This window comes from Haliaeetus albicilla, chromosome 2, assembly GCF_947461875.1.
Source record: "Haliaeetus albicilla chromosome 2, bHalAlb1.1, whole genome shotgun sequence".
Lineage (NCBI taxonomy): Eukaryota > Metazoa > Chordata > Aves > Accipitriformes > Accipitridae > Haliaeetus > Haliaeetus albicilla.
The window spans coordinates 24,895,836-24,920,234 of record NC_091484.1 but is presented as its reverse complement, the minus strand read 5'-3'; the positions used below and the strand labels follow the sequence as shown (position 1 = coordinate 24,920,234).

Sequence of the window (24,399 nt, the reverse complement as noted above, 5' to 3'; positions counted from 1 at the left end):
AAAATGCCTTCATTTTGAACCGAGTTGTAGTGTGTTCCTGAATTGCAAACCATTGCAAGAAACGTGTGATCGTCTGAGCTGAAGTGGCAGTTTTCACACTGTTGGAGTTGCTACAGCATCTAATTTTAGAGCTACAATGAAACTGTCTGGATTACCCGGAGGGGACACTATTTCAGTACATTAATGAGGTTATACACAAAGAGAGTTTATTACAATAAGAGATAGATGTTCATTAGATCAGTAATGTGATTACAGAATGTACTGTAAATGAAACACCATTGGGAACTATAGGGAAGATGATTTTGCAAACATTAAACAAAATATAAAAGCAAAATATCATTATTAAATCTCCCAACTTTATTATGCTAGTCTTATTAGTAAATATGCACAGTTTTAATTGAAAAAATAAAATATTATATTTTGGCTTAGGGCAAAATTGTCATCATCCTACCTAAGGGAAAATATTTTAAAAAACAATATAGTTTCAGTTCATTTTGATCTAGCCTAATTGCTGAGAAACTAAATCCCCATTCTGAAATTCTGTGCTTGTGACAACATACTCTTATTTCTTCTGGTGCGCTTTTGTTTGGTTTTTTTTTTTGTAGTTTAGTTTAGTTTGGTTTTTTTAGGGTAGCTCTGTAGAAGAGAATTCTTCAAATATAATTCCTAGGTAACATTTCAAATACAGTAACAGCAATACATCATACAATACAGGAAATAAACATATATCTTTCCACACTGACCACAGAACTGTCTCTATTCCTAAGAAATGTGAAATAAAATTCTGCAGTCTATAGGGTTATCAATCTTCTGCAGTCATTTTCATTATTTAGTGGCAAATACCTTCATGTGTTCTGAAACCAAAGTCAGGGCACAGCCTTACAGCCAGAGCAATGTAGAGACAGAAAGGACCCAGAATAGGTCATCTCATTCATCCATGTGCACTGAGTCTTCCTATTTGTCTTCTTCAGATTTGCCCATGATTAACTGGTCTTTCAACAGTAATATACAGAGCACAGTAACCAACTGCAAATTTTACAAGTAACACTATAATGAAGAAGCTTACCAACAGAAGACAAGAAAAGTTCTCTCCCAGCAATCTGGTAAGCTGCAGAAAAGACTGGAAGATCTACACCTAAGATCTAAATCCAGGTTCTACAGAGAAATGAAACTCCTTCTTATAGGTACTGCCAGGGTTACTGCCAGTTTCTGAAAAGTTTCTGAAAAGCCACACTGAAGTGATTTCAAAAGCAAGTAAACATTAATATTTTTTTTCAGTATAACATACATCAAAAAGTAGAAGGTATTTCAGGTCTTCTATAATTGCTGCAAGTTGCAGCATAATAATCAAATTACATTTATGTTCAAGCAGAGAAACATTACACAAAAAAGCTAAGTGTAATTAACTTTTAAACACAAAGCTGCCAAGCAGAAAACTAAATGCTCAATTTATTTTCCTTTTATTGATCAATTAAGGGCAGACTGATCATGGGATTAAATACTGAATTCTCCATATTTGCAGCGTTTCCTGCGTGACAGGATTTGTAATTATTTCTTCTTCCATGTTCTTAAAAATTCCGAAGTTTCATTTACATGCAATCCAGGTTTCCTATACTTGCTGTGCTATGCCCTAAGTGATAGACTAAATCACCATTACAGAAGGGAAAAATTGATTCTAAGTTTTTGACATTTTCAAGTTTAACTCACATTGATTTTTGAGGGATTATTAAGAGAGATAAGCATGTAGAACTTGAGGAAAATAAATAGACTAAACAATGGGGCATGGAACAATCATCTACTTGAGGGATATACATATCAATGAGGCAAAGCAATTATTCAAAGTGACATAAGAAACTATAAATACGGTAAGATAGGTAGAAATAGCAAACCAGAGAAAAAACTTCTGACTCAGTATCTTAAAGTGATGGTTAGTTCAGAATTTACAACCTCCATTATCTCCAGAAAATAAAGTTCACAAAGAACTGAATGCCTCCAAACAGTAGTAAAGGATTTTGTAGCCACACAGATCAATGAATACCAAGAACTACTGTTGGCAGCTCCACAGAACTTAAGCTTAGGCAGGCCTGAGTCTTCTTGAAGGGCAGGGAGCATATACATCTTGAGACTCCCACTAGAGTTCACAAAGAATCTAGTCCTATTTAAAGAGATTAGAGCATAAAACATTTTCAATGACTGGATCCTAAATGTTAAAATTATTATTATTCCATTTTCAAACCCTTCCAACCTTAACAGGAAATGTTTAATGCAGCAATGAACAAAGGATATAAAATTTAACAAACCTTGCTGAAATGACTTTCATATATCCAATCAAGCACATGTATGTAAAGAACAACACACACATTAGAAGAGAAAATCCCTCACTTTCACAAAATCTTTCACAAAATTCAAAACCAAACAACAAAAGAAGCAGCACTAATGGTCTTTACTCTTTACCCGTATGTTAAAATCAGCAGATTTTAAATAAGCATTTTAAACAAACCAGAATCTGTAGAAATAAAGAACAAAGCAAAACCTAGCGGTAATTTGTAGCCATGCTTCTGAAATACAAGGGCAAGTCAGAATCTAATCAGTACATGCTACTATACAATTATCCTATCCTTTAATTAAAAACTTATAAAAGACTTCCAGGTGGTATAGGCTGAGTAAAGTTTGGCCTCTAATTTTCTGTTCTTTAGAGAATTAATGGAATTTAAATTTATGACTAGTTTCGCTTTAAAGGAACATTTGCATCTCTTCATATCTTACTATTTATCATATATAGTGATTTAAAAAAATTAATAGAAAATAAATTAAAAGAATTTATAAAGATGAAATATTATATAGTTGCAATTCAGTCACTTTGGTTTAGGTCATTCAGTGAACATTTCCAAAAAGTCTTTGTCAATAGCTGGTTAAAATAAATCCATCAAAAGAGGACTTTGCAAGAAGTATAATGCCAAAAATCAATAAAAAAGGAATCACACTTTTCCCCAAAATAGAAGATGACAGACAGTGCTAAAGATAGTAAAAGGACCACAGGTATTCATACCACAATACATCTGAAAATCTATATTTAAATGAAAAACAAAAAAAATTTTAGTCTAGAAAAGAACACAGCGAATTTGAAATGCCTCTAAGTGAAATAACCTGGAAAGGATAGTGTGATAAGTCACAGGGAAATTCTCACATGCCATTTTTATGGGTTTATGTTGAATAAAAGGCTGAGGCAGCCTCTAAAAACCCTGTCTGGCTCAAGAAGCATTCCTCTACTACAAGCTATTACACATAGAGCCAATACAAATCTCTTGCACAATATGATGGAGGTTGAGCTGATGGGATGCGTCAGGGCCACAATACAGCACTCTGTGGAGATCTCAATGCAGCGCTGTGACACCTAGTAAACCCTGGAAAAGACTGACTTCAGACAGACAGACTTCAAAGATGTTTACAGATCACCAGGGACCATTCCCACTCATAAATCCCTCAGGTTCATGTTAAAATAAAACTAACCCCTTGAGAAAAACTCAGAAGGCTCAAACCCAAGAAAATAATATTAAAAGGCATCACTCACTGCAAACTAATTTTAGATTTACTGAATTTTCTAATGGTAGCAGTACTTGTTGTTTCAAATTTTGAAGAACATCCTTTCCCTATGCAGTGATCACTAGCCCATTCTAAAGGGCCAAAATTTGGCTGTACATATGTATCTGAATTGAGAATCTGCAGCCTGCCCCTCATCCCACTTCTATGCTTAGGACAGACTTTGACATCACTGGTAACCTGCAAGTCACTGTGACCTGCAATTTCTTAAAATTTGTTAAAGTCTTTCCTTTGTACTAGGTGGGAGCTCATAAACAATGGAAAACTAGCAAACAGACCTCTAAGATCTTGAATTCAGTTGAATAATTCTAACTTCAGCAACATTCCAAATGTCTTACAAACAAGCAAATTCTCACCAGTTGAATAAGCAGGCTAATTAGGTCCATCAGGGGTTTATTGATAAGCAGAAGGTCTTCAGCAGCCTGTGTGTCCCCTCCTGCGCCAGACTTCTGTGCCTTAATGAGATGAGAAAAAATAAAAAGCAACCTTGGTGACTGTTCAGCTACGAGAAACAAATTGGGTCCATTAGTTGGTTGAAGTTTGAAGGAGACTTATACACTCTTTTCTAGTTAAGTATTCCTGGGCTCCCAATGAGCACTTACGCTCCCTGTGTCTGTAACAATAAGCACAAAGCAAAAGGGACTCATGCTGTCATGGCCATTCTGCACAGGCTGAATATACTGACCTACGTGACATTTCTTCAGCAAAATGCTATAACCCATATACGCAAAAGATATCTCTAAAGCCATAAATGTTTTATGTATTTGTGTTCTCTTTCAACACAATGTGCCTATTTTAACATTAAAGTTCAACTATTTTTTTTTCCTTTATCAGGAACAATTTTAAGTGCAACTCAAAACAAGAAAATCAAGGTGACCGAAAAGTTAGGATTCTCAGCAATAATGTCCAATTTTGCCCTTCTGACTCACTTTGTATCCTGAAATATTCATAACATATTACCATAATTTAAATTATTTTTGAAATAGGAATAATAAAATCTTCAAGTCACCAAAGTCTGTGATAAGATCTATTACTACTTGTAATTCTGACCATTGTCATCCCTCCTCATCAAAACACACTGCCATCCTAGGCAGTGCTATTTATGACCCATCCCTGCCCCAGGACACCAGAAGGGTCTGCTTGCAAGATTTTTCATTTAACTTCATTATCTTGCACCAGCTTTGGACCATGACCCTATACAGTCAAACTGCTAGAGAAAAACGTAAACATTTTGTCTAAAGAACACATTTAAAAATCATTTTGTATTCTGTTTCATTTAAAGCTCAATCCTAAAACCATTATCCAAGTATAATACCTGAGGATTTTCATTTGGTTAAGTGAGCACAGGAGCAAGGAGGAGAACATCTTCATTGGAGGAGGAAGTCCTACCAATGCTGTGATTTGCAGGGGTTCAAACAGGAACTTGGAAGGCAAATTGAGCAGCATAAGAGAGGAAATGCTTTTGTCGGTGCACATGCAAAGGTTACATATGCTCTTCGTGTATAGTAATCACATGTGATTTATAATAAAAAGATGATGTTTTTTATGGAATAATCTTTCTTCTTTTAAAATGAATGGAAGAAAAATGCTTTGAACTATCATCAAGCAAATGTTGAATTAAGCCATTTATGGAGTACAGAAATAAAACAGTCAACTGCGATCTGTGTTTCCAGCACACAGTGAGGCTAGTATATATAGTCTAGCCAGGTAACTACATGAAATAGTAACATGAAGTTGAAAAATACGTGCTTTTCTCTTTGCATCACACTAAAAAAAAAAAAAAAAAAAAAATCAATAAAACCAGAATAGTGGGCATTTCATTATTTAGGATAACAAGAAGTTATCTAAAAAGTTGTTTAAGATGGTGATGACCCCAGCAAATAAATTCCATACCTGTAATGTCTGGCGCACAATGTTTGCTGTATACATCAGCATGCAGTGCAAAATGTCAAGCAAGGACAGAAGCAGTGCATTTTCTGTCTTGGTGCTGCTTTTATCATCTGCCTCCAAGTACAGAGCTACAGTTTCTATTAGGAGATTACAGATATGATGAGCCAGTCCTACACAGAAAGTGAGACAAAAAAAAGAAATAGACTATCAGGAAAAGAACAATGTGGAAGGTAGTTAAAAATAATAGATTAGGATAAAAACAAAATTTCACATACATTATGAATATTTATTAAATTTCCTCTTTTTCTCCACTATAATAATTACCTCCTCTCCTATTCTGTTTGGAGCGGCTCATAATGAGAGTTAAACTGATACAATCAAATTTGCCAACTGCATGGAAAATTATGTAACATCCATTAAATAAAGACATACTTTGTATCCTAAACTTTTCTGGAGCATGCTGGTACACAAGTCTCCTTCACAACACTCCCGATCACAAGAATTAAGCAATTTCTCCAGGCTGTTACCGAATGACACATCAAGGTCGGAGACTAAAGTTTTCTTTCTTAACTGGTCTACCAATTGCAACCTTCCCTATATGCTTTCATTGTAGAACTGAACAGTGTTATGTTTAACATAGAATATATTCAGAAGAGCATTATAAATGAAATACCGAATACGACACCTAAAATGTTATTAAGATTTGTTTGACTGATGGTAGTAAAAAAGTTTCCCAAAAATACCTTCTTGTTTTGAAGCATTTTTTTAAGCTCCTTTGGAATTTTATAACATCAGCTCCTGTGGCTTGCTTAACCCACAGATCAATTGACATATCAGAAAAAAATCTAATCCCTTTCAAGGCAACACCGATTCATTCCAGAATCTTTCTCTCTTTCAAATACAAAGTGACTGAGTTCATTACATTTGATCTTAATCTTTTTCTTTCAGAGTTTCATAAGGAATGAAAGATACTTTGTTCCTCACCAAGAACATAATTATATTTGTAAACTACCTGCTTTTAAGCTGGCAATTAGCCATACCGTGACTTGGGTGCGCATATGTAGTAACACTGTAGTATATCAGTATATTAGCTTCTAGTCCCCGTGACTGTCAAAAACAACTGAAGTATTTCACTGATTTCACAGAAATAAAAAGACTGCTTTTATAAGTTCTCCTTTAAAAATATTTGTATATATTTTTACAAACAACAGTACAAGATTAAAATGAGACATTGTAGAATACAATATGTAATTATACCATTCAGCTTTTGAGAGTAGTCAAATCTGTAGGGTGTTGAACTATTTTGGCTTTGAAAGATGCCCCATCAATTAACTAAACTTCCATGAAATATTTTCCTCCCCTATTCATCACCCTTAATACTTTCTTCAGGAAATTAAATACAAAAACATTCATTTAGAATACAGTTACAGGTCAGGATCAGTAAGACCTGCACTCTTCTTATATCTCACAATTTTTGTGTTTTTACGATTACTAGCATTATTCTTTCACAACAGTTTGATTGATGGACTACAGCTCAGTCTAAGCTTTGAATTTCCTGGAGTTTTGTCTGCATAAACCAAACTCTCAAAATTATATAAGTCTAATCTCATACATTTAATTTCCTTCACCTTTTTTAAAGTACAATTTCTGCTGCAGTTCTGAACACTTCATACAAAATGGATAGCATGCAGAGACACATTTAAGTGATGTCACCGATACCCACCAAGAAGAAAAAAACCAGACATAATTCTATGTCTACCCGATACAAAACTTGTGGTTATTCTATGCCTTTTTTCACTAGGCTAAATTAGAATAAACCTAAGAAAACAGTCCAGTAAGAGCTGGTCCCTATCAAAGCAATGTCTGCAAAATTGCCTGCAGGGATATGTCCAAGTATACTCTGCTTCTCCCTGTATATGACCACAAAACCCACAGCCACATCAAAATGAATGAGTCACCTGATTATTTCTAGATGGCTTACATAGAACTCTTAAGACAGTGACTTGGAGAGCAATGCTGAGAAGGCCACTTTCAAATGAAGGCATTGTATGGGTCAACATCAAGAATTTTTTTGGCAGTAGTCCTCTCTGCATTTATAGGACTAAGTAGGGAATGACTAGTAGTGAATGAAACCAAAGGATCTGTGTCTCTGATAGGCAATCCTTTCCTGTTCAACTTTGAAGAGATTATTCCTTTGACTGTACCAGCCTGAGTCTCACAATTGCCTCATTTCTGCTGTTGGGTGAACAGGGAGGTAAACTGAATGCTCAACCTTCTCCCCACCCATTGAGACATGAATATACAATCACCTAGATTTTATTCTCTGGAAGTATTTACATTCTAAGGGTAAGCGTATTAGCAACCCTGCCTCCAAGCACCTGAAATACACCAGAATATTCACATTTACTTAGTTAACTATAACATCAGAATTAGTGGATTTTATATAGGTAGATATATGCTCACACAGAGTTATATGTACAAAGATATGAATGTTAAAGTTGGACATTCTGGGGAAAAAAAACACTCTTCCTGGACCTAAAATACCTTTGCAAAATTTAACACATCAAATCTTTATAATAAAGACATCTAAAATTAAACACCAGTGCAAAATGTTCCCTAACTCGCTGCATGATTCATACAGAAACCTGATAAACACTTGGTTCCACAGATAAAAAAATAAAACAGACTGACCTCTTGGCCAAGTAAATACAGTTCCAGACATGCTCTTTAAAACAGTGTATTGTGTCACAGCAAAATGAAAATTGGAGGCCACAGTTGTAGACATGGAAATACACTCCTTGCTTACACCACAAGACAAAATACATATTCTTTGTCCTCAGAAGAGAAAGCTGGGAAGCAGGTGTAACTTACAGTGACCATGACAAAATGCAACAGAAGTTTAACTGTAAATGCACTGTAAGAAGTTTACAGTGCCTTGGCCACTGGCACTGTAACCAGTTTACTCAAAAGGTAGCTATTAAGCTCAAGACCGACATGTCTTAGCATTCCAAAAATTGAATAACAAAACAGACAGTTTGAAAAAAGAGGGTGCAATTGTTAAAAAAAAAACCCAAAAACCTGTATTCACAATTCAGTAAATCATAATATAAAAATTGCATATAGATCTCTAAGTTTCAGAAGATACATTGAAGGTTTTCTCCCAAATTTTACAACTGATTCAAGAACCATGCTCTTCTTAATTTCCAATAAAGCTTAAACCAATATTTATCTTTAAAAACTTCAGACAATATATTTCTGAGTCATATTTAACAGACATAACAGTAATTCTCAACTCTTCATTAGGAAGCAAAATAGGCTCTGATTCAAAATGCACACCCTATGCACTCCTGAACTTTGGAAGTGGTGGATCTGAATCTGAATTCTGTACTGTAGAGGAGAGCTAAACGCAATTAAATCGAGGAAGATTGTTCTACTGAGAAAAGCTACATATTTTTAAGTATTCTGGTACTTCCAAGTATGTTGGCAATAGTCCACTTTCTCAAGAGGAAAGTGTTAGTGATGGTTTACATGGGTTAAAGTAATGCATCATATTTTCTTTTAGCTAGGCATTTCTTATTAAGAGAATTAAGTAAAAACTTACTATTTAACTTATAGATTTTTTATTACTCTATTAATTTGCAAATTTCAGCAAACAGTTCAAATATATCTCATATCATTTATACCTATAATTATAGTTTAAATTTATTACAATACTTCACAGTGCACTAGTCATGCCTTATATTTATTTGTAAAAGGAGGATCTTCAAAATATCAAGCCTCAGTGCAGTTCTCTGCTATTCAAATTTTGCAGAAAAACAAGGCAAAACTTGGATTTTGTATTAGAATTATTGGGTTTATAAATTAATATAACTACAGTTAAACAAAGAACCTGTTCTAATTGCAGTCAAAGATGCATAATATGTATTACAAGGACTGCATCCAAAATTCCTAGCCACAGTTTTACAGCATTTGACAAACCTAGTGCTCACAGCAGAGTATTCCTCCTGCCCAGAGACCCCTGCAATGAACTGAACACGTTGCTAATAGTGCTTTATGAATGTAGACTGTGATGACTATGCTTGTGTTTTACAAATCTTTTCAAAAGATAAAAGGAGTCTTTTGGCCCGTGATACAGCTAATCGGACAGAATGTGCCATGATACCTTCTGGAATGAAAGCTGAGAGGAGATATTTTATTCTCACCTATTAGCAGGATGGATAAAGGAAAAGAAATCTTCGCTTCCAAATCATATGAAACATCAAAGGACAGCCTAGGAAGCAATCTTCTAGGCAATCCTTTCATGCCTACCAGCAATTAGAGCATTCAACAGACCTGTCTGCTTCCAGCTGAAGAAAATGTTAGAGCAGGTGCACTTCCTCCGAACAATGCCACCGTGCAGCCAAGAAGCCAGCAGCAAAACCCTCAGCCCGGCAAAAAGGTTTCGCTTTGTTCCTTTCTACATGCTGCTCTCTGGAGAGCTGTTTTTTTCCATTTGTATCGCACCTACACAAGTGACTCCCCAGGGATATTACCAAATATATATTCACTAGACTTTTCTTCCTTCTTTTACTTACAGAGTGGACCTGCTTGGGTTTTTTGCCCCCCCAAAAGAAAGGACTCAAAATAATAACAAATCGGGAACTAGAAATTATATCGCCAGACTAACTGGAAAACATATTTCATAATCTTTTTAATGTTAAAACTAAAAAATATTTCTAAGAAGAAACACAAGACTGTAGTCTGATAGATTTTTTCACACAGGAATTAGTTCCTCAGTACCTGAGCACCTAAGATAATCCATCATGTCATAAAGATTCTTCATTAAACCCTATTTACCTACACAAACCTGGGATTTAATTTGCAATCTTTGCATCACAGCCCTACTACTCAAGGTATCCTGTTTTGAACAACTGAAAATAGGCAACATAAAGCAAATGGTGTCTTTAGGGTAATGGCATTTTAAAAAGAGGTTCATTGCTTTTATGGCTATTTTTGTTTATTATTTGTTACTGGTTATGTTTTAGGAACTATTTGTCTTAGTACTATAATATTATTGAGGGAATAATAAACTAGGATAGAAAATTAGATCACCACTGATTTCAAGATTTGGTGAGTTAGGAATGTTAGATCAAGTGGAAAGAAAATGATAGGGCTGTTGAACACATCAATTCCATAACTACTGCCCTGAAAATTATTCTCTATTCTGATCTTAAAAACAAATAGCATCTAAAAAAGAAAATTTTGCACATATTGGATAGTCTATTCCTAGTACCGGGACAGCAACTAGACATTTTGTGACTGAATAAAGAATCACTAGGTTTGAGGAACAAAAATCTCATTTGAATTTGTCACAGTGCAGTGGTCAAGATCCCCACAGCTTCCCTTTGCGGGAAGGGTCTGTGGCTCAGCTTTTCCTACCCACGTGGCAGGTAGGGCACTCACCAATGGTGCCAAAGCAGGCAGTCCTGCCCTCACATGCAAGAAAATGGATATGGTAAGGATTATGACAACCAGGGAAGAAAAGCCAGTTATCACCTTTGCTACCTGGGAAGTACTATGTTATCTTGAGTGTGGATGCCTGAGAGGAACACAGACCTGACATTCTCAGTGGTGAGATTTTTCCGCTTTGAGCCAGTCAAAGCACGACATAGCTCTACTTCACTTTTTCAGGACTGGCAATGCTTAGCGGTTATTGTTAGAAGGCAGTTTATAGGTGGCATCTTTCACTTGTGAAGAAAGAGTGCAGAACTGATGACTCCCCAGGGAACCACATCAAACTCTTCTCAACCAAAGAGAATCCTGCCAACACAGAAATTTACTTTCTTCTACAATGTAATCTATGGAACAAATGTGTAGGTGATTAAGACCAACAGGGGTATAGAACAGCAAACTAGAAGACAGAAAACCAAGTGGATTCTCTCATTAAAAAAAATAATTATCTAAGTGTGATAAAAGATAGTAAAAATGCCACTTGAACAATTTAGGAATAATAAAATCACATACTGTTGAATATGCTTGACTGGTCAATACAAAAATATAACAAATTATAGCAACTAGGCTAGACTGTGGTTGTTCTATATGAAAAGATGTGGTTAGAATGACATACACAGAAAAGGAACATTTCTGAAAGTATAATCACTAATCCCTTGGGAGTTCCTGATTTGCTGCTTCTTTTGAAAATGAAAAAAGAAAAAAAAAAAAAAGAGGGAAAAAAAAAGAGAAAAAAACCCAGTTTCCCATCTTAGAATCTTGTTAATGTTTCTGTAACAAAATTTGAAGTGAATTCAAGTTTTTGTGTCAGATTGACTCAACCACACTGTAATTAATTCAGAAAAGATATCCAAGCTGTTTGAAACTATGTTCACTGCACAGGTGGGTACGTGGCATAAAAGTTTTGAAGGCAGGGCATTTTGTTCTAGACAAGATTTACTGAGATGGTCTTTGTTCCTAGGAGTGTAACTCATTGAACATGAACACAAACTTGTTCAACAGGGATCGAATGAAGGATCAGAAGATAACTTTCTTTGGAAAACAGTATGCTTTCTAGTTCTATCAGAAAAAAAAAATCCACAATTTTTATGAGCGAATACTACATAACTATGGACTGTAATGATGTTCAGGGGATCTGTTCACAGTGTTGATAAGACATTAATAGTGTCTCATTTCAGCAGTCAGGTTTGATTTGTTTGGATGCCATGCTGTTGGTACCACAGCCTCTAGAAATTCTATCTGCTTCTTACATTCTGTAAGTAGCTGAGAATAATTGGACATTTACTACAAAAAGATAAGTGAAAAACATAACAGAAAGGTAGGATCCACTGAAAAGCTACACACAAACTTTAAATGCTCATATCAGGCAGCTTGTGAGACTGGACATAAAGGAAACATTTATTTTAAAATTATTTATTCAAATTAAACTTTTGCTCTTTAGAGATGAAATTTAATAACCAGCAGTGTCATAAGACTTGCTGCCAGTTCTGTCACTAATGCATATGTTATGTACATCACAAATAAGCTGTTTTTTTGTTAATTGGGGAGCATAAGGCCCTTGATGCATGTAAAATCGAGTGCTATCATCCCAAGAGGTAACTGACCATACAGTAGAGTACAATGCTAAGGCTGCCTGACAGACATTGATTTTGTAAACAGCTTTGTTGATAGCAAACACTAGTTCTTCCCAGGTGTTTGCTAGTGATCAATTGTTGGAGGTTATCACCCCTACAATTGTGCGTGAGAGTCCATGCATGAGACAGAGAGGATGCGAGTACTTCCTAGTCTCCCCTGACAAGCCGTGCTAGGCTGCTTTAAACCGTTCAAAGGGGTAGCCTTCATTAACCCATCTGATTTTGCTTGAAGCACATTCACACACTCAAATGACCCTTCTGGCTGGAAGACCTGGGGAGTGATGGAGGTAATACAGTGACTTCATGGGGTATACATTTCAAACATTTCTGTCCCCAGTTGTGCATATATTAAATACCTAACTTGCATTCTTTTCATATGGATTTAAGCATTTTTGTTGATACAGTCTTTCAATATGTCAATTGTGCAGTACTTGCAAGCACAAACTTCCATCACAAAAAAAAAGTATTAAATAAACCAAGACTGTAATAAGATAAAATCACATTATCTGGATTGACTATTATTAAGCAAACTCTACAGCAGCTTTTCAGTTAGCTATTTTTCCCCATATGTCAGAGACTGTCCTGGTTTCAGCTGGGATAGAGTTAATTGTCTTCCTAGTAGCTGGTACAGTGCTATGTTTTGAGTTCAGTATGTGAAGAATGTTGATAACACTGATGTTTTCAGTTGTTGCTCAGTAGTGTTTAGACTATAGTCAAGGATTTTTCAGCTTCTCATGCCCAGCCAGGGCACCTGACCCAAACTGGCCAACAGTGTATTCCATACCATGTGACGTCCCATCTAGTTTAGGAACTGGGAAGTGGGGGGCAGGGATTCGCCACTCGGGGACTGGCTGGGTGTCGGTCGGCGGGTGGTGAGCAATTGCCCTGCGCATCATTTGTACATTTCAATCCTTTTATTACTACTGTTGTCATTTTATTAGTGTTATCATTTATCATTATTAGTTTCTTCTTTTCTGTTCTATTAAACCATTCTTATCTCAACCCAGGAGTTTTACTTCTTTTCCTGATTTTCTCCCCCATCCCACTGGATGGGGGGGGAGTGAGTGAGCGGCTGCGTGGTGCTTAGTTGCTGGCTGGGGTTAAACCACGACAGAGACGTTAGAGCTTGTAGTCCATTTTATAAAGCATAGTAATTCTACAGCATGCTATACTTCAAGTCAGATCCCGATACACCATATTTCATCCCTTACAAGGTGTCAACTAAAATAAAATCTCTTGGTTTTGTCAGACAGAAGTTAGATGATGCTGAGGAGATTTTGCAAACAGCAGGTTTTAATGATCTGCATGAGGAACAAGAATATCTAACATGACACCTCACTTTTTGAGAGACAACAGTCTTTAAAACCTCCTTTAAAACTAGCCTGAGATATCAGCGGTTGTTGCTTCACGATAACATGGAAGAAATTCTGCTTCCATGTTGTGAATTAATATCTAGTGTATGCTTTTTCAAAAAACAAAGACTGCATGAAGTCCTCAAATTAATGGCAAAAACTAGACAAAAAGTTCTTCACCAGATCAAAATCTGTTATTTTTGTTAGATGAGGAATTCTTTGCATTCAGGAAGATTCAGTCAGTAAAGATTCAATAAAGACATTTGACTTACTGCTCAGAAAGATCAAGCCTGCAACAATTACCATGTGACAAAATACAGGGGGAATTTATATCCTGGGCTTAATTTAGAACTAGAATTCCTCTAAAGAGATTGCTATTTTAATAATAGACTTCCTGTCACACGAGCTTAAACCTTGTTTATCTACTTCAACTATCTTAACATGCTTCTGCTTTGGCATCAACTTTTCCTTCTACCAAAATCCTTGAGAGACCACATTCAAACTTTGAGAGTTGCCTTTTTGACAAAACCTGTACAGACCAGATATGAACAGCCTCAGAATGCAGATACAGCCCTAAACTGTTGTCAGAAATTGACAGCATTCAACAGTTTTGAATGACGTTACCAGCACTAATTGCTCTAGCTAGGCCTTCAAGAGTCCCTGGACTGAAAGCGATAAGGACCAATGAACCTTGGCTTCAGAAAATTCTCTGAAGTTTTCAGTTTTAAACTGCAGAAGAAAACCCCCACAGTTGACTCTTGTTCCCACATATATTCAGCAAAAAAAATAAGGGTAAAAACTTTATACATTTCCCTGTTGAAGAGCTATGCTCTGTAAGAAAAGATATTAACATTTATTCCCACTCCTCTTGGTCTATTTACATCAGTCTTCCACAGGATGAAAACTGACAGAGTAAAAATGCTTGGATTTTCAAGTGACAGTCTTCTACAATTGTTACAACTAGACCAGAGAAGAAAAGCAAAGGCTACAGTATCCACTAAGAGGCACTTGCTGCTGGTTATTACAACAAAACTGAATCTATGCCACAGTTTCCTGTAGCAGCCTGTGTTATTCATCAATTCAGTTTACAACAGAAATGAAAGCTGACAACTAGTAATTGCAACTGTCCAAGGTGGTCTTGCTATATTTACACTTACATGATCAAAGGGCTTAAACAGAGGTCAGGATGTTACATGATAGTACATCTGGGTTTGCAGCTATGACCAGATTAAATTCTGGTGCCTTAAACCTACTCTGCTAGGTCAACTGTTTTCTGAATAAGTGTTAGGATAACTTTGACCAGCAGACTCTCTAATTTGCTATCATCTGGCCACACCAATAATGCCACATCTGATTAAATCTCTAAAATCTAACCACAGACTTTTCACCTCAGGTGTTATCCTTCTTATTAAGTGGCTCAGGCATATGTCTTGTTTTGTTTGCATGGAAGCTTGTTCTACTTTGACTTATCCACGATTTTCAACCTTACCACTGGGAACTTGGAGCTGGAACCCATCACACTGTGATCATGCTGTCCCCTCAGGCTGTACCAAAAGCACATTACCCAATACTCATCATTAGTACAACCTAGACCAACAGAGCCTTCATTTTCTGTCAGCACAGCTACCTGATCCCAACTATCTTGGCTTCAAATGACTGCACTGAGCTAAGTCAGCTGGTACTACAGCTCAGCTTATTTAATCAAGAGGCAGTCCTGGCTCTGAAAGAATTGAAGGCCTGCGTGTGTTTGAATACTGTGTTCCATACCCTGTCTCCCCTATCTCAACAGGACCTATGCGATAGGAGCATGGGTCTACTGACACTGGCTTGTGGACAGCCTGTACATTTTCTATGCAGGTAGCTATTGCTGAGAGTAGTGGAGCCTGTGTATACAGTAACAGACTGGCTGAGACTCTTGGGGAAACTTCTGTGTAAGCACTGGAAGGAGATCAGATAGAATGGTTTGGTCTACGAGGCTATCTTGGCCCAAGCCACCCAGTTTTGAAACAAAACCAGTGAACTATACCACTCTCCTCAACAACAAGCTGAACTGGATCCTGCTGCAGATCTGATGCTTTCACTGAGAATCTGGATTCTGCTTTGCTCAAGGGCAACCAATTTCTTCAGAAGGGAAAAAGATGTTAAGAACATTGATACAACTACAGTGAGAGAGGTAGCCATCACAGAACAGACAAGAGGGATTTGGAGAGCCAGGATTTTTTTTTTTAAGCAGGTGCCCTGTGAAAACGTGCAACAGAACAGCAAAAGAAACAGTACACAAGCCCTGTTTTAGTACCTGTGCTGGTTTTGGCTGGGATGGAGTTAAATTTCTTCATAGCAGCTAGTCTGGGCTATGTTTTTTATTTGTGCTGAAAATAGTGTTAATAGCACACTGATGTTTTAACTACTGCTGAACACTGCTTACACAGCATCAAGGCCTCTTCTGCTCCTCACACCACTGCACTAGTGAGCAGGCTGAGGGTGCACAAGAAGTTGGGAGGGGACACAGCTGGGACAGCTGACCCCAACTGACCAAAGGGATATTCCAGACCATATGGCATCATGCTCAGCAATAAAATTGGAGGGGAGGTTGGCAGGGAGGCCGCTGCTCCCAGACTGGCTGGGCATTAGTTGGTTGGTGGTGAGCAATCGTTTTCATTTGCATCACTCGTCCTTCTTGTTTTGGGTTTTTTTCTTCCTTTTTTCCTTACAATTTTATTTTATTCTTCTTATGTCTTTTTAATTATTAAACTCTTTTTACCTCAACCCATGAGTTTCTTTCTCACTTTTACCCTTCCAATTCTCCCCCCATCCCACTGGGGCAGGGGGGAGTAAGCGAGCGGCTGTGTTGTGCTTAGTTGCCAGCCAGGGTTAAAACTTGACAGTACCTTTTTCTTTTTCTCTACCATGCCTGCTCTGCTGAGCATTGGTGTTTATTAGGCATTAATGTGCTATGGGGTCCCAGTAACTTTACCAACTTGTTCCAACACAGGCAGCTTCCACCATGCTATCCCAGTGTGTGCTTCATGTGTTCTTTCTTATGTGCCTTGGGGACTACCACCATGCACCTACATTTCTCTTCTAGCCTGCTTATGCCCAGACCAGTGATTCTAGAAAGCAAGTTCAGGCAAAGAAATTAAGTTCAAACTTTTTGTTTGACAAGATAAACAATGGTGGTGGGGGGAAAAGGGGGAGCTTGCAATGAAGGGCTCCTGTTCCTTTGTTCCTCCCCCACGTTATCTCAAGTGAAGAAAGAAACATTAAGGATGATAAAGTTTAACAGTAGCTTGAAACAACAAAATAATAACCCCAGCATTTTCTAAGATAATGTGCTCTGCAACAGATTCCACACAGGTCACTGCTTCCATCTAGGATTCACATTGCAATAGATATAGTACAGAATGGTGGCATCAGGGCATATTTGACAGGGCTTCCCTCTGTTTATGTGAAGAAACACTTCTTCTGGGTCAGAGAGAAAGCTAATATGTCAAACGGCTTTAGGGATGCCCAATGAGTTTCAGTACAGGAGCACACACTTTTCCAGATGGAACTAACATGCAGTTGCTACCTGTAAATACCTGAGATCTGCTCAAAATTTTGGCTCTGCTCTTTTTGAACTAGGGTTGTCCTTTACCTTTGTTCATCAACATTTTTAGAAAGAGAGAACTGACCAGGCTTAATGAAGATTGTGCTTTAAGGCAGAGGGACTTCAGAAGTAGGCTACAAAAAGTGAAGTCTGGATCTAGTGAATCTGGATCTACGCCACATAAAAGCAGGTCTGATGGAAGGCCAGAGGAATTAAGATCTGTGAAACTGAACTGTCAACAAATTATGTGAGAACTGAAGAGAAGCTGCAAGAAGTAGACACCAGAAATGAGAAATGTATATAATTAAGTTTTCAAGAGAAACAACTTCACAGCAAGTAGAGTTCAAGCATTTTGCACAACTTCGCCTGCCAGAATACTGCACTGAACTGGGATAGTGGGCTACAATTCAGCCTGGGAGACCGGGCATCACAGGCAGCACCAACGCTGGTCAGCGTGATGGATCTGAATTAGGAGGTTATTGCCAAGAGTTGTCAGTTACTGCCTTCTAGATGTGTTCCTGTAGCTGGTTACAAGCATGGCCATATGCACACCTTTCATGACTACAGGTTTTCTTGCAGGGGGCCAGGCAGAGCCCCCAGTCAGTTCTCACACTTAGTCCTGACTGAGTATCCCTGTATCCAGGCTGATCCCATAATGCACGGACCCAGTCTGAGTGACTGCCTGACCCATAGCCTAAGCAGGCAAAATCTTGTTCTTTCCGTACCTTCCGTCAAAACCCCTAAACCTGCCTTGATAATCTGTTCCTTTGGGTATTGTATCTGCCTTTTCCTTATCTCGCTTACGACTTTTCCTCACAGTATAGGCAAAATACTGCCTCTAGATTAACCTTCTGGTGTTGCTGTTTGAATGCTCTCTGAACTCAACAACATTCAATGTAATTTCTGAAGAAAATGCATAGTAAGTAACAGTTCGAGCATGTTTGTCTTGTAAGATAAGTAACAGCATAAACCCACACTTCATGTCATTCTGGGTTGGGTGGTGGGATCAAAATATACAATATCTGTGTTTATTCAGCAAAAACATGTATTGGAAAGACTGTTGAGCCATCATGGATAATTTTACTGTTTTTTCAATCTTTATATAATACATACAGTAGCAGTAGTTTTGTTGTTATCCAGGGAAATAAGTCATATTTCATGGCTGTATCATTGGCTAAAAAGCTATATGTCACAATCTGGGCATGTTAGCTAGGAAACATGATCTTTTAAAAGTGTGAATAAATCCATTAATGACACTTTACTGGATTTAGGGAGAGGTTTTTGAGTAAGTAACCTGCAATATGATAAGCAAAGAAAGAATGGCCCTCAGGAAAGATAAGACAATTTGAAACTAAATGGATGCAGGTGAACAATAAGTTTCCACTCTTTTTTTCCTTATCTTTTCAAAAGGTGGGTGGTAATGGGGGGGGGGGGGGGGGGGGCGGGGAATCTTCCCAGTTTTTACAGTCTCCTAGAAGACAGAAAAGAGCTTTAGACTTTATAAAGATATCCTATTTCTTCCTCTATTCATCTTAAAAATTCAAAGGGAAGCACATATCTTTTTCCTCAACCAAAAAGAAGGCACAGCCAGCTGATGCAATATCTTCTAACCATGTGGAGACATCTATGGAAACCTTTAAATCCTATTTATGAAACAAAAAACCCCCAACATTTATGAAGTTCCAGGCTCTTTAAATGAAATGTTACACTGATTTGCTTGAAACTCATATCTGTAATCCACCACATGTGCCCAAGTACATGTCTTTGCTGGCACACTTGTCTTCATAAACCCTTCTTACATAAATATAATCTTGGGCCAATTAGAAAAAAGCTTAAGCTAAAATGAGACAAAATAATTTATTTTTTTAAAAAGGGTGGATAGACAAGTTTGTACCACATTTATGAAATGTATTTAAAAAAAAAACAAACCCAAACAAATTTTATCATCAGGTAAGCATCTACATTTTTGTCAGAGGAGCTTAAATAACCACTGTCCCTCAGCTGGAGGTTTCAACTGCACATCAGTCAGGTTCCCCCAACAGCTGACTTACAAAAACTCACTATGTGCAGATACATTGCTATAAAATGTAAATACCCATGGATACAAATAAACACATAATTAGTTGTCATACCAAATCTACAAGGCATTGACCAAATGCCATAGGAAAAAACCACCAGTTAAGGAGTGGTAACTTGCCTAAATAACTTGAACAAGAACACACTCACCTGAATATATACTGCCTTAAGGTGGTAGAAAATCCATGTGTAGACATGGATCTATGGCTTGAGACCTCAAAAGAAATTTGCCTATAGAAATGAATTCTTAAATACGTAATGCACATAAAAATATAACTTACAGTGTTTGGAAAAATTAAGCTAAACAATACTACAAAATTAGATCCTGAACAGCAAAAGAAAAAGTCAAACTATAAAGACTACACACAAATGTTTTATTTTAGGGTTAAATTTGAAAAAAAAAAAAAATTTAGATAGAAAACCAAGAACATCACAGGAAAAGTCTCAAGTAATATAGACTACTATTTCGTATTTGTGTAGAAATTGAGCTTTCGAAAGGCTTTAAAAATGCAAATAACTTCAGTTTCTCCATTATGATATACTACCCTTTCTGCTTTGAAGAGAAAATTATTTTAAAGTTTAATTGTCCACAAATGATTTGAACAGATTATTTTGTGAGATGAACACATTTGTTCAGTCCACAATTTTCCTGAAAATAACTTAGAAGACAAAAATATCTGGCTGGCAGGGAGCTACAAAAACTATTGAAAACATCTAAAGCAAAAGAAAAAAAAAAGCAAACCATTCTTTAAATCAGTGAAAAACCTCAGATTTCATTTATCTGTCCACTACATAGATCTGGTCCTGCCAAAACTGGTGCTTGTTTTTAGCAATTCACAAAATGAACTTCCTTCAGCAGGATGAAATAAGATGACCATTATCCCTATGGCAGAAGAATGATTGATATAGTTTAATTTTGTGCATAGTACTTTGTACATTTGCAACTTTACACTTACCCCAAATTGGCAGTGATACATTGCTTTCATACTGAGACTGTTCTAACAGCTAGAATAGAAAATATATGATAGCTTTACAACCTATGGCATAGTAACCACATTCAAACTGGGTCTCTTCAAACATAGTTACATTTTTAATTTCATCCCTTAATATCATCTTTTAGCTTACTAATTATATGTGACAAGCTACACAGGGACATCGTCATAATTAGATTTTAACTTATTATCTGTAACAACTTAAATAGTTTGTGTCATCAATAGTTAACTTGTAGCTAATATGATAGTTACACATTTACCAAGTTACTCAAATCCACTCTTGCTAATATATATGATTTGAGTTGCATTTCATGGGAGTACTAGCATAATGTCTAATAATGCAGGAAAAGCAGCACCTAGAGTGAATGCAAAGACAACAATCTCTAGAGGGGAAGAAAAAAATACCATTTTGATGGCTAAGTGGGTAAGAAGGAGCATAAGGCTTTGAAGACTTTTTCCTTTTTCACAATCCTGAGTTTGTCATCAGAAAACCTTCAGATATCCCCATCCTCAGATGGAAAAATCGATGCCTTACATTTTAACATAAAAATTCCATTTTTCAAATGAGTTTTCTGCTTCCAAACATTATCAGAGAAATCACTCAGCCCAAACCTTAAGTCTTAGATTTTGTCTAGGAATTGGATAACCATAAAAAATGTCTGCTGTGGTTGGCATATTAGAAATATGAAGACAGTCTAAGTTTTGAAATTGCTATATTTATTGAACTAACTTCGCACCATTGAACTAAGCTGATCAGTTATATCATCAGATTTCTGCATAGGGTGTCTCAGACTAGAACATCATGGAAGTAAAATATTTTGAACATTTTTTTTTTTATTACTCCTTTCTCGTCCATTAGTTAGATGTATCTAATGAGGTATCTTAGGTAGTTTCAACAGGCAGCTATGCTGCAAGATGATCTGCTTGGCTGGCCACAGGGATAGTACCAGGAAGCCTACTCCGACCACAGAAAAGGCCAGTCCTCTTCTACAGTACAGCACTAGCTAGACAAGATGTAACAACCTGTTGAGCCTTTATTAACTTATTTTATCCTTTGAAGTCTTAGCAAGCATGCTGTGACATTTTGCACCTTACGGGCACAGCTCTCGACAACAACAGGCTTGGTTCTACTTGAATGGCATAACTGTTTCTCACAGCAATTACCGTTTCTATTTTCATCCTTTTCAAATGGCTGTATTGTTGAATATCACAGGATGACACAGGTTATTTTTTCCTCAAAGACTTCACTACTACCATGCTATTTTGACATGATTCCCACTTATCTTTTATGATACCAGACTTCTAAGTTTACCCATGTGATGTTATACACTTCCAACTGAGTGACTGGCATTTTGGGTCAGAAAAACATGCCTTAATACTGTTAAAAAAACATTCTGAACTTCATAACATCATAGAATAGACTTCTTCAGGCTCCACCACCACTGACTTCTCATATAAGCTGTAACTCCAATGAACATAGTGACACATGACTACTATCTTTAGATGTTCAGAGAGACATCCATGTGCTCAAGAGCTGAACTAACTACTACAATACTGGCAGGGAGCTGTGAAACGCTTACGTTCTGCATGGCAGGGGCTATAATGTCTACACCTCCTAACTGAGGGACTTCCCTTGTCATGTCCAAATGATATAGAAGCAACATCTGCAACTACTCAAGACAGGATGATACAAGTCTGTCCGCACTTATTTTCTGTATTTTAAAATAATTTCTTACTTTACATTTATTTAACCGAGAGCATTTTGTTTCTAAACATTAAATACAGAAAAATTGGTTTTAGGTTCTTACTCATATTGATTTCCCTAACTTATTCTCCCTACCAATCTTTCCATCCAGAATCACAATATGTTGCATATGAACTAAGCTTTATATTTGCTTAGGATGATGTACAATAAGTGCGTATAAGTACTGCCATGAAACAACACATTTTCTGTCTTCAGTCACTGAAGAAATATTCCTATATTGTATCCTGTAGAAGTTTTGCAGAAAACTCCCGCCTCCTAGGAATAAACAGGGGCTACTAAGGAATGAGCAAATGGTTTCAGAACCAGTCTGAATATGCATCTGATTTCTTCACAGACTAAGTCTGTGGATTTTGTTTGTTTGGTTTTTTGGTTAGGTTTTTTTTTTTTAAGGGCATATTAGTTTAAGTAAGGTATTCTACAGGATTTTATAACTACTGCCTTTCCCTTGCAAGTAGGCTTCTCCTGTATGACTAATCCATGGTCCTCTTCTTGATCACTGTCTTAGAAGTTAGTTAGTTCCTCCCATCTTAGAAGAAAATCCTGCAACTTTGAAGTCAGCTACTCCAACAACTCACTTGTATTCCTAAAATCAAAGTCCCATACAATGTCACACCAACGTCTTCTCAGTGTTGTACAGTAGCTCAGACTACTGCATAGGTGGATGCAGAAGGGAGAAAGATCTGAGTTGCCAAGTTAGTGCCGTCTACTGCCTAATTTCATGAACACTGATGATTTAGCAGGTGAGAGAGAGCTGGCAGGTGAGAGAGAGCTGGCAGGTGAGAGAGAGCTGGCTAGGAAGCTAGAAGCTGTTCTTAAAAAGTGTGCTATGGGCCGTATAATCAAATGTTTTTTGGAGACTGAAGCTGAAGTACAACTGCCTGTGAGGAAGTGAAAGAGAAAAATATCCTCCAAAGGTCTAGGCAAGTTAGAAACCTTTGGGGTCTATCTAGAGAGCTCAGAATTCATTGTCATTTACCTATCATTATGTTAAAGATCTGTGTATGTAAAAGAGCGACACACTTTTGTTTCTTTTTAAAAATTTTTTTTCAAGAAAAAGGTTAAAGTTGGATGTTGGTCTCATGAGTACCACTTTTTGGATATGCAATATTTAACAGACTTTAACAATACGACACACGAAGACATCTGAAATCTAATTAATCTTTTGACATTTGACTAAAGTCAAAGCAGTGGACCACAAGATGAATAAGGATACCTCACCCATGAAGGTTGATCTTTCTTTCATGAGGTGCAAATGAGTTACAATGATCTGACTACAAAGTTTTTTGCAGATCTGTTCCTTTTTAATAGCTGTCCCTGCTGTAAGCACCTAGCATGCTTTCTTAATAGGATATTGAATATAACAACTGCTGTAGCTGACATTCTACATTTCCACCAAAAGTCCTTCCTTAGTAACTTCAGTTTTTACACAAACTGCTTGAAGTACCACGTACTACTAATAGTTGTTGCATTTTTACACAACTCCAAGACTATTTTTATTGTTCTAAACCCCACAATTTCACTTTTAATTTAGTTCCTGAGATTCAACAGTGTTAACACATAAGGATTAGTTTAGGATTTGCTGTACTTTATAATGGAAACTTTTCAAACATTCAAACATCTTTGCTTACACTGCCAGTGGTGGTTAATTCAGGAGAGCAGCCAAATACAGGATCACAGCGGCAGAGCCTGGAAAAAGTCATTCTGTTCAACATGACTGTACTGAACTTTATCCATAAATCACCTCCTTGTAAGACCATCATGAAAAAAAGTTGATAAACCATTTATGGAGTATAATGAGATTCCAAAAAAGCTAAAAAAGTAAACTCATTCGTAAGTAATACTGGGCTGTAAACAATTTACTAGATTGGCTTTGAATTACAGTGGAAAACTTTCCTAAAGACAGAGTTACTTGGAGTTATGTTTTATACATAATTAAAATGGCTGTTTATATAAACATAATAAATTTGAAGCATTATCAGGAAAAAATAGCTGCAGACAGACTATCAGAAGTTGT

The 24,399-nt window shown here is 36.8% G+C and overlaps 1 protein-coding gene across 5 annotated transcripts in view; it reads right to left on the bottom strand.

The window, feature by feature from the left end:
* ULK4 (unc-51 like kinase 4) overlaps positions 1-24,399 on the bottom strand; it is a 257,257-nt gene that overhangs the window by 59,429 nt on the left and 173,429 nt on the right. For all 5 annotated transcript variants that reach the window (XM_069810917.1, XM_069810925.1, XM_069810901.1 and 2 more), the window contains 2 exons: positions 5,494-5,660; positions 3,957-4,055 (listed from right to left, as the gene is read on the bottom strand). In XM_069810917.1, the coding sequence (XP_069667018.1) occupies positions 3,957-4,055; positions 5,494-5,660 (266 nt within the window). The remainder of the gene's footprint in view (positions 1-3,956; positions 4,056-5,493; positions 5,661-24,399) is intronic.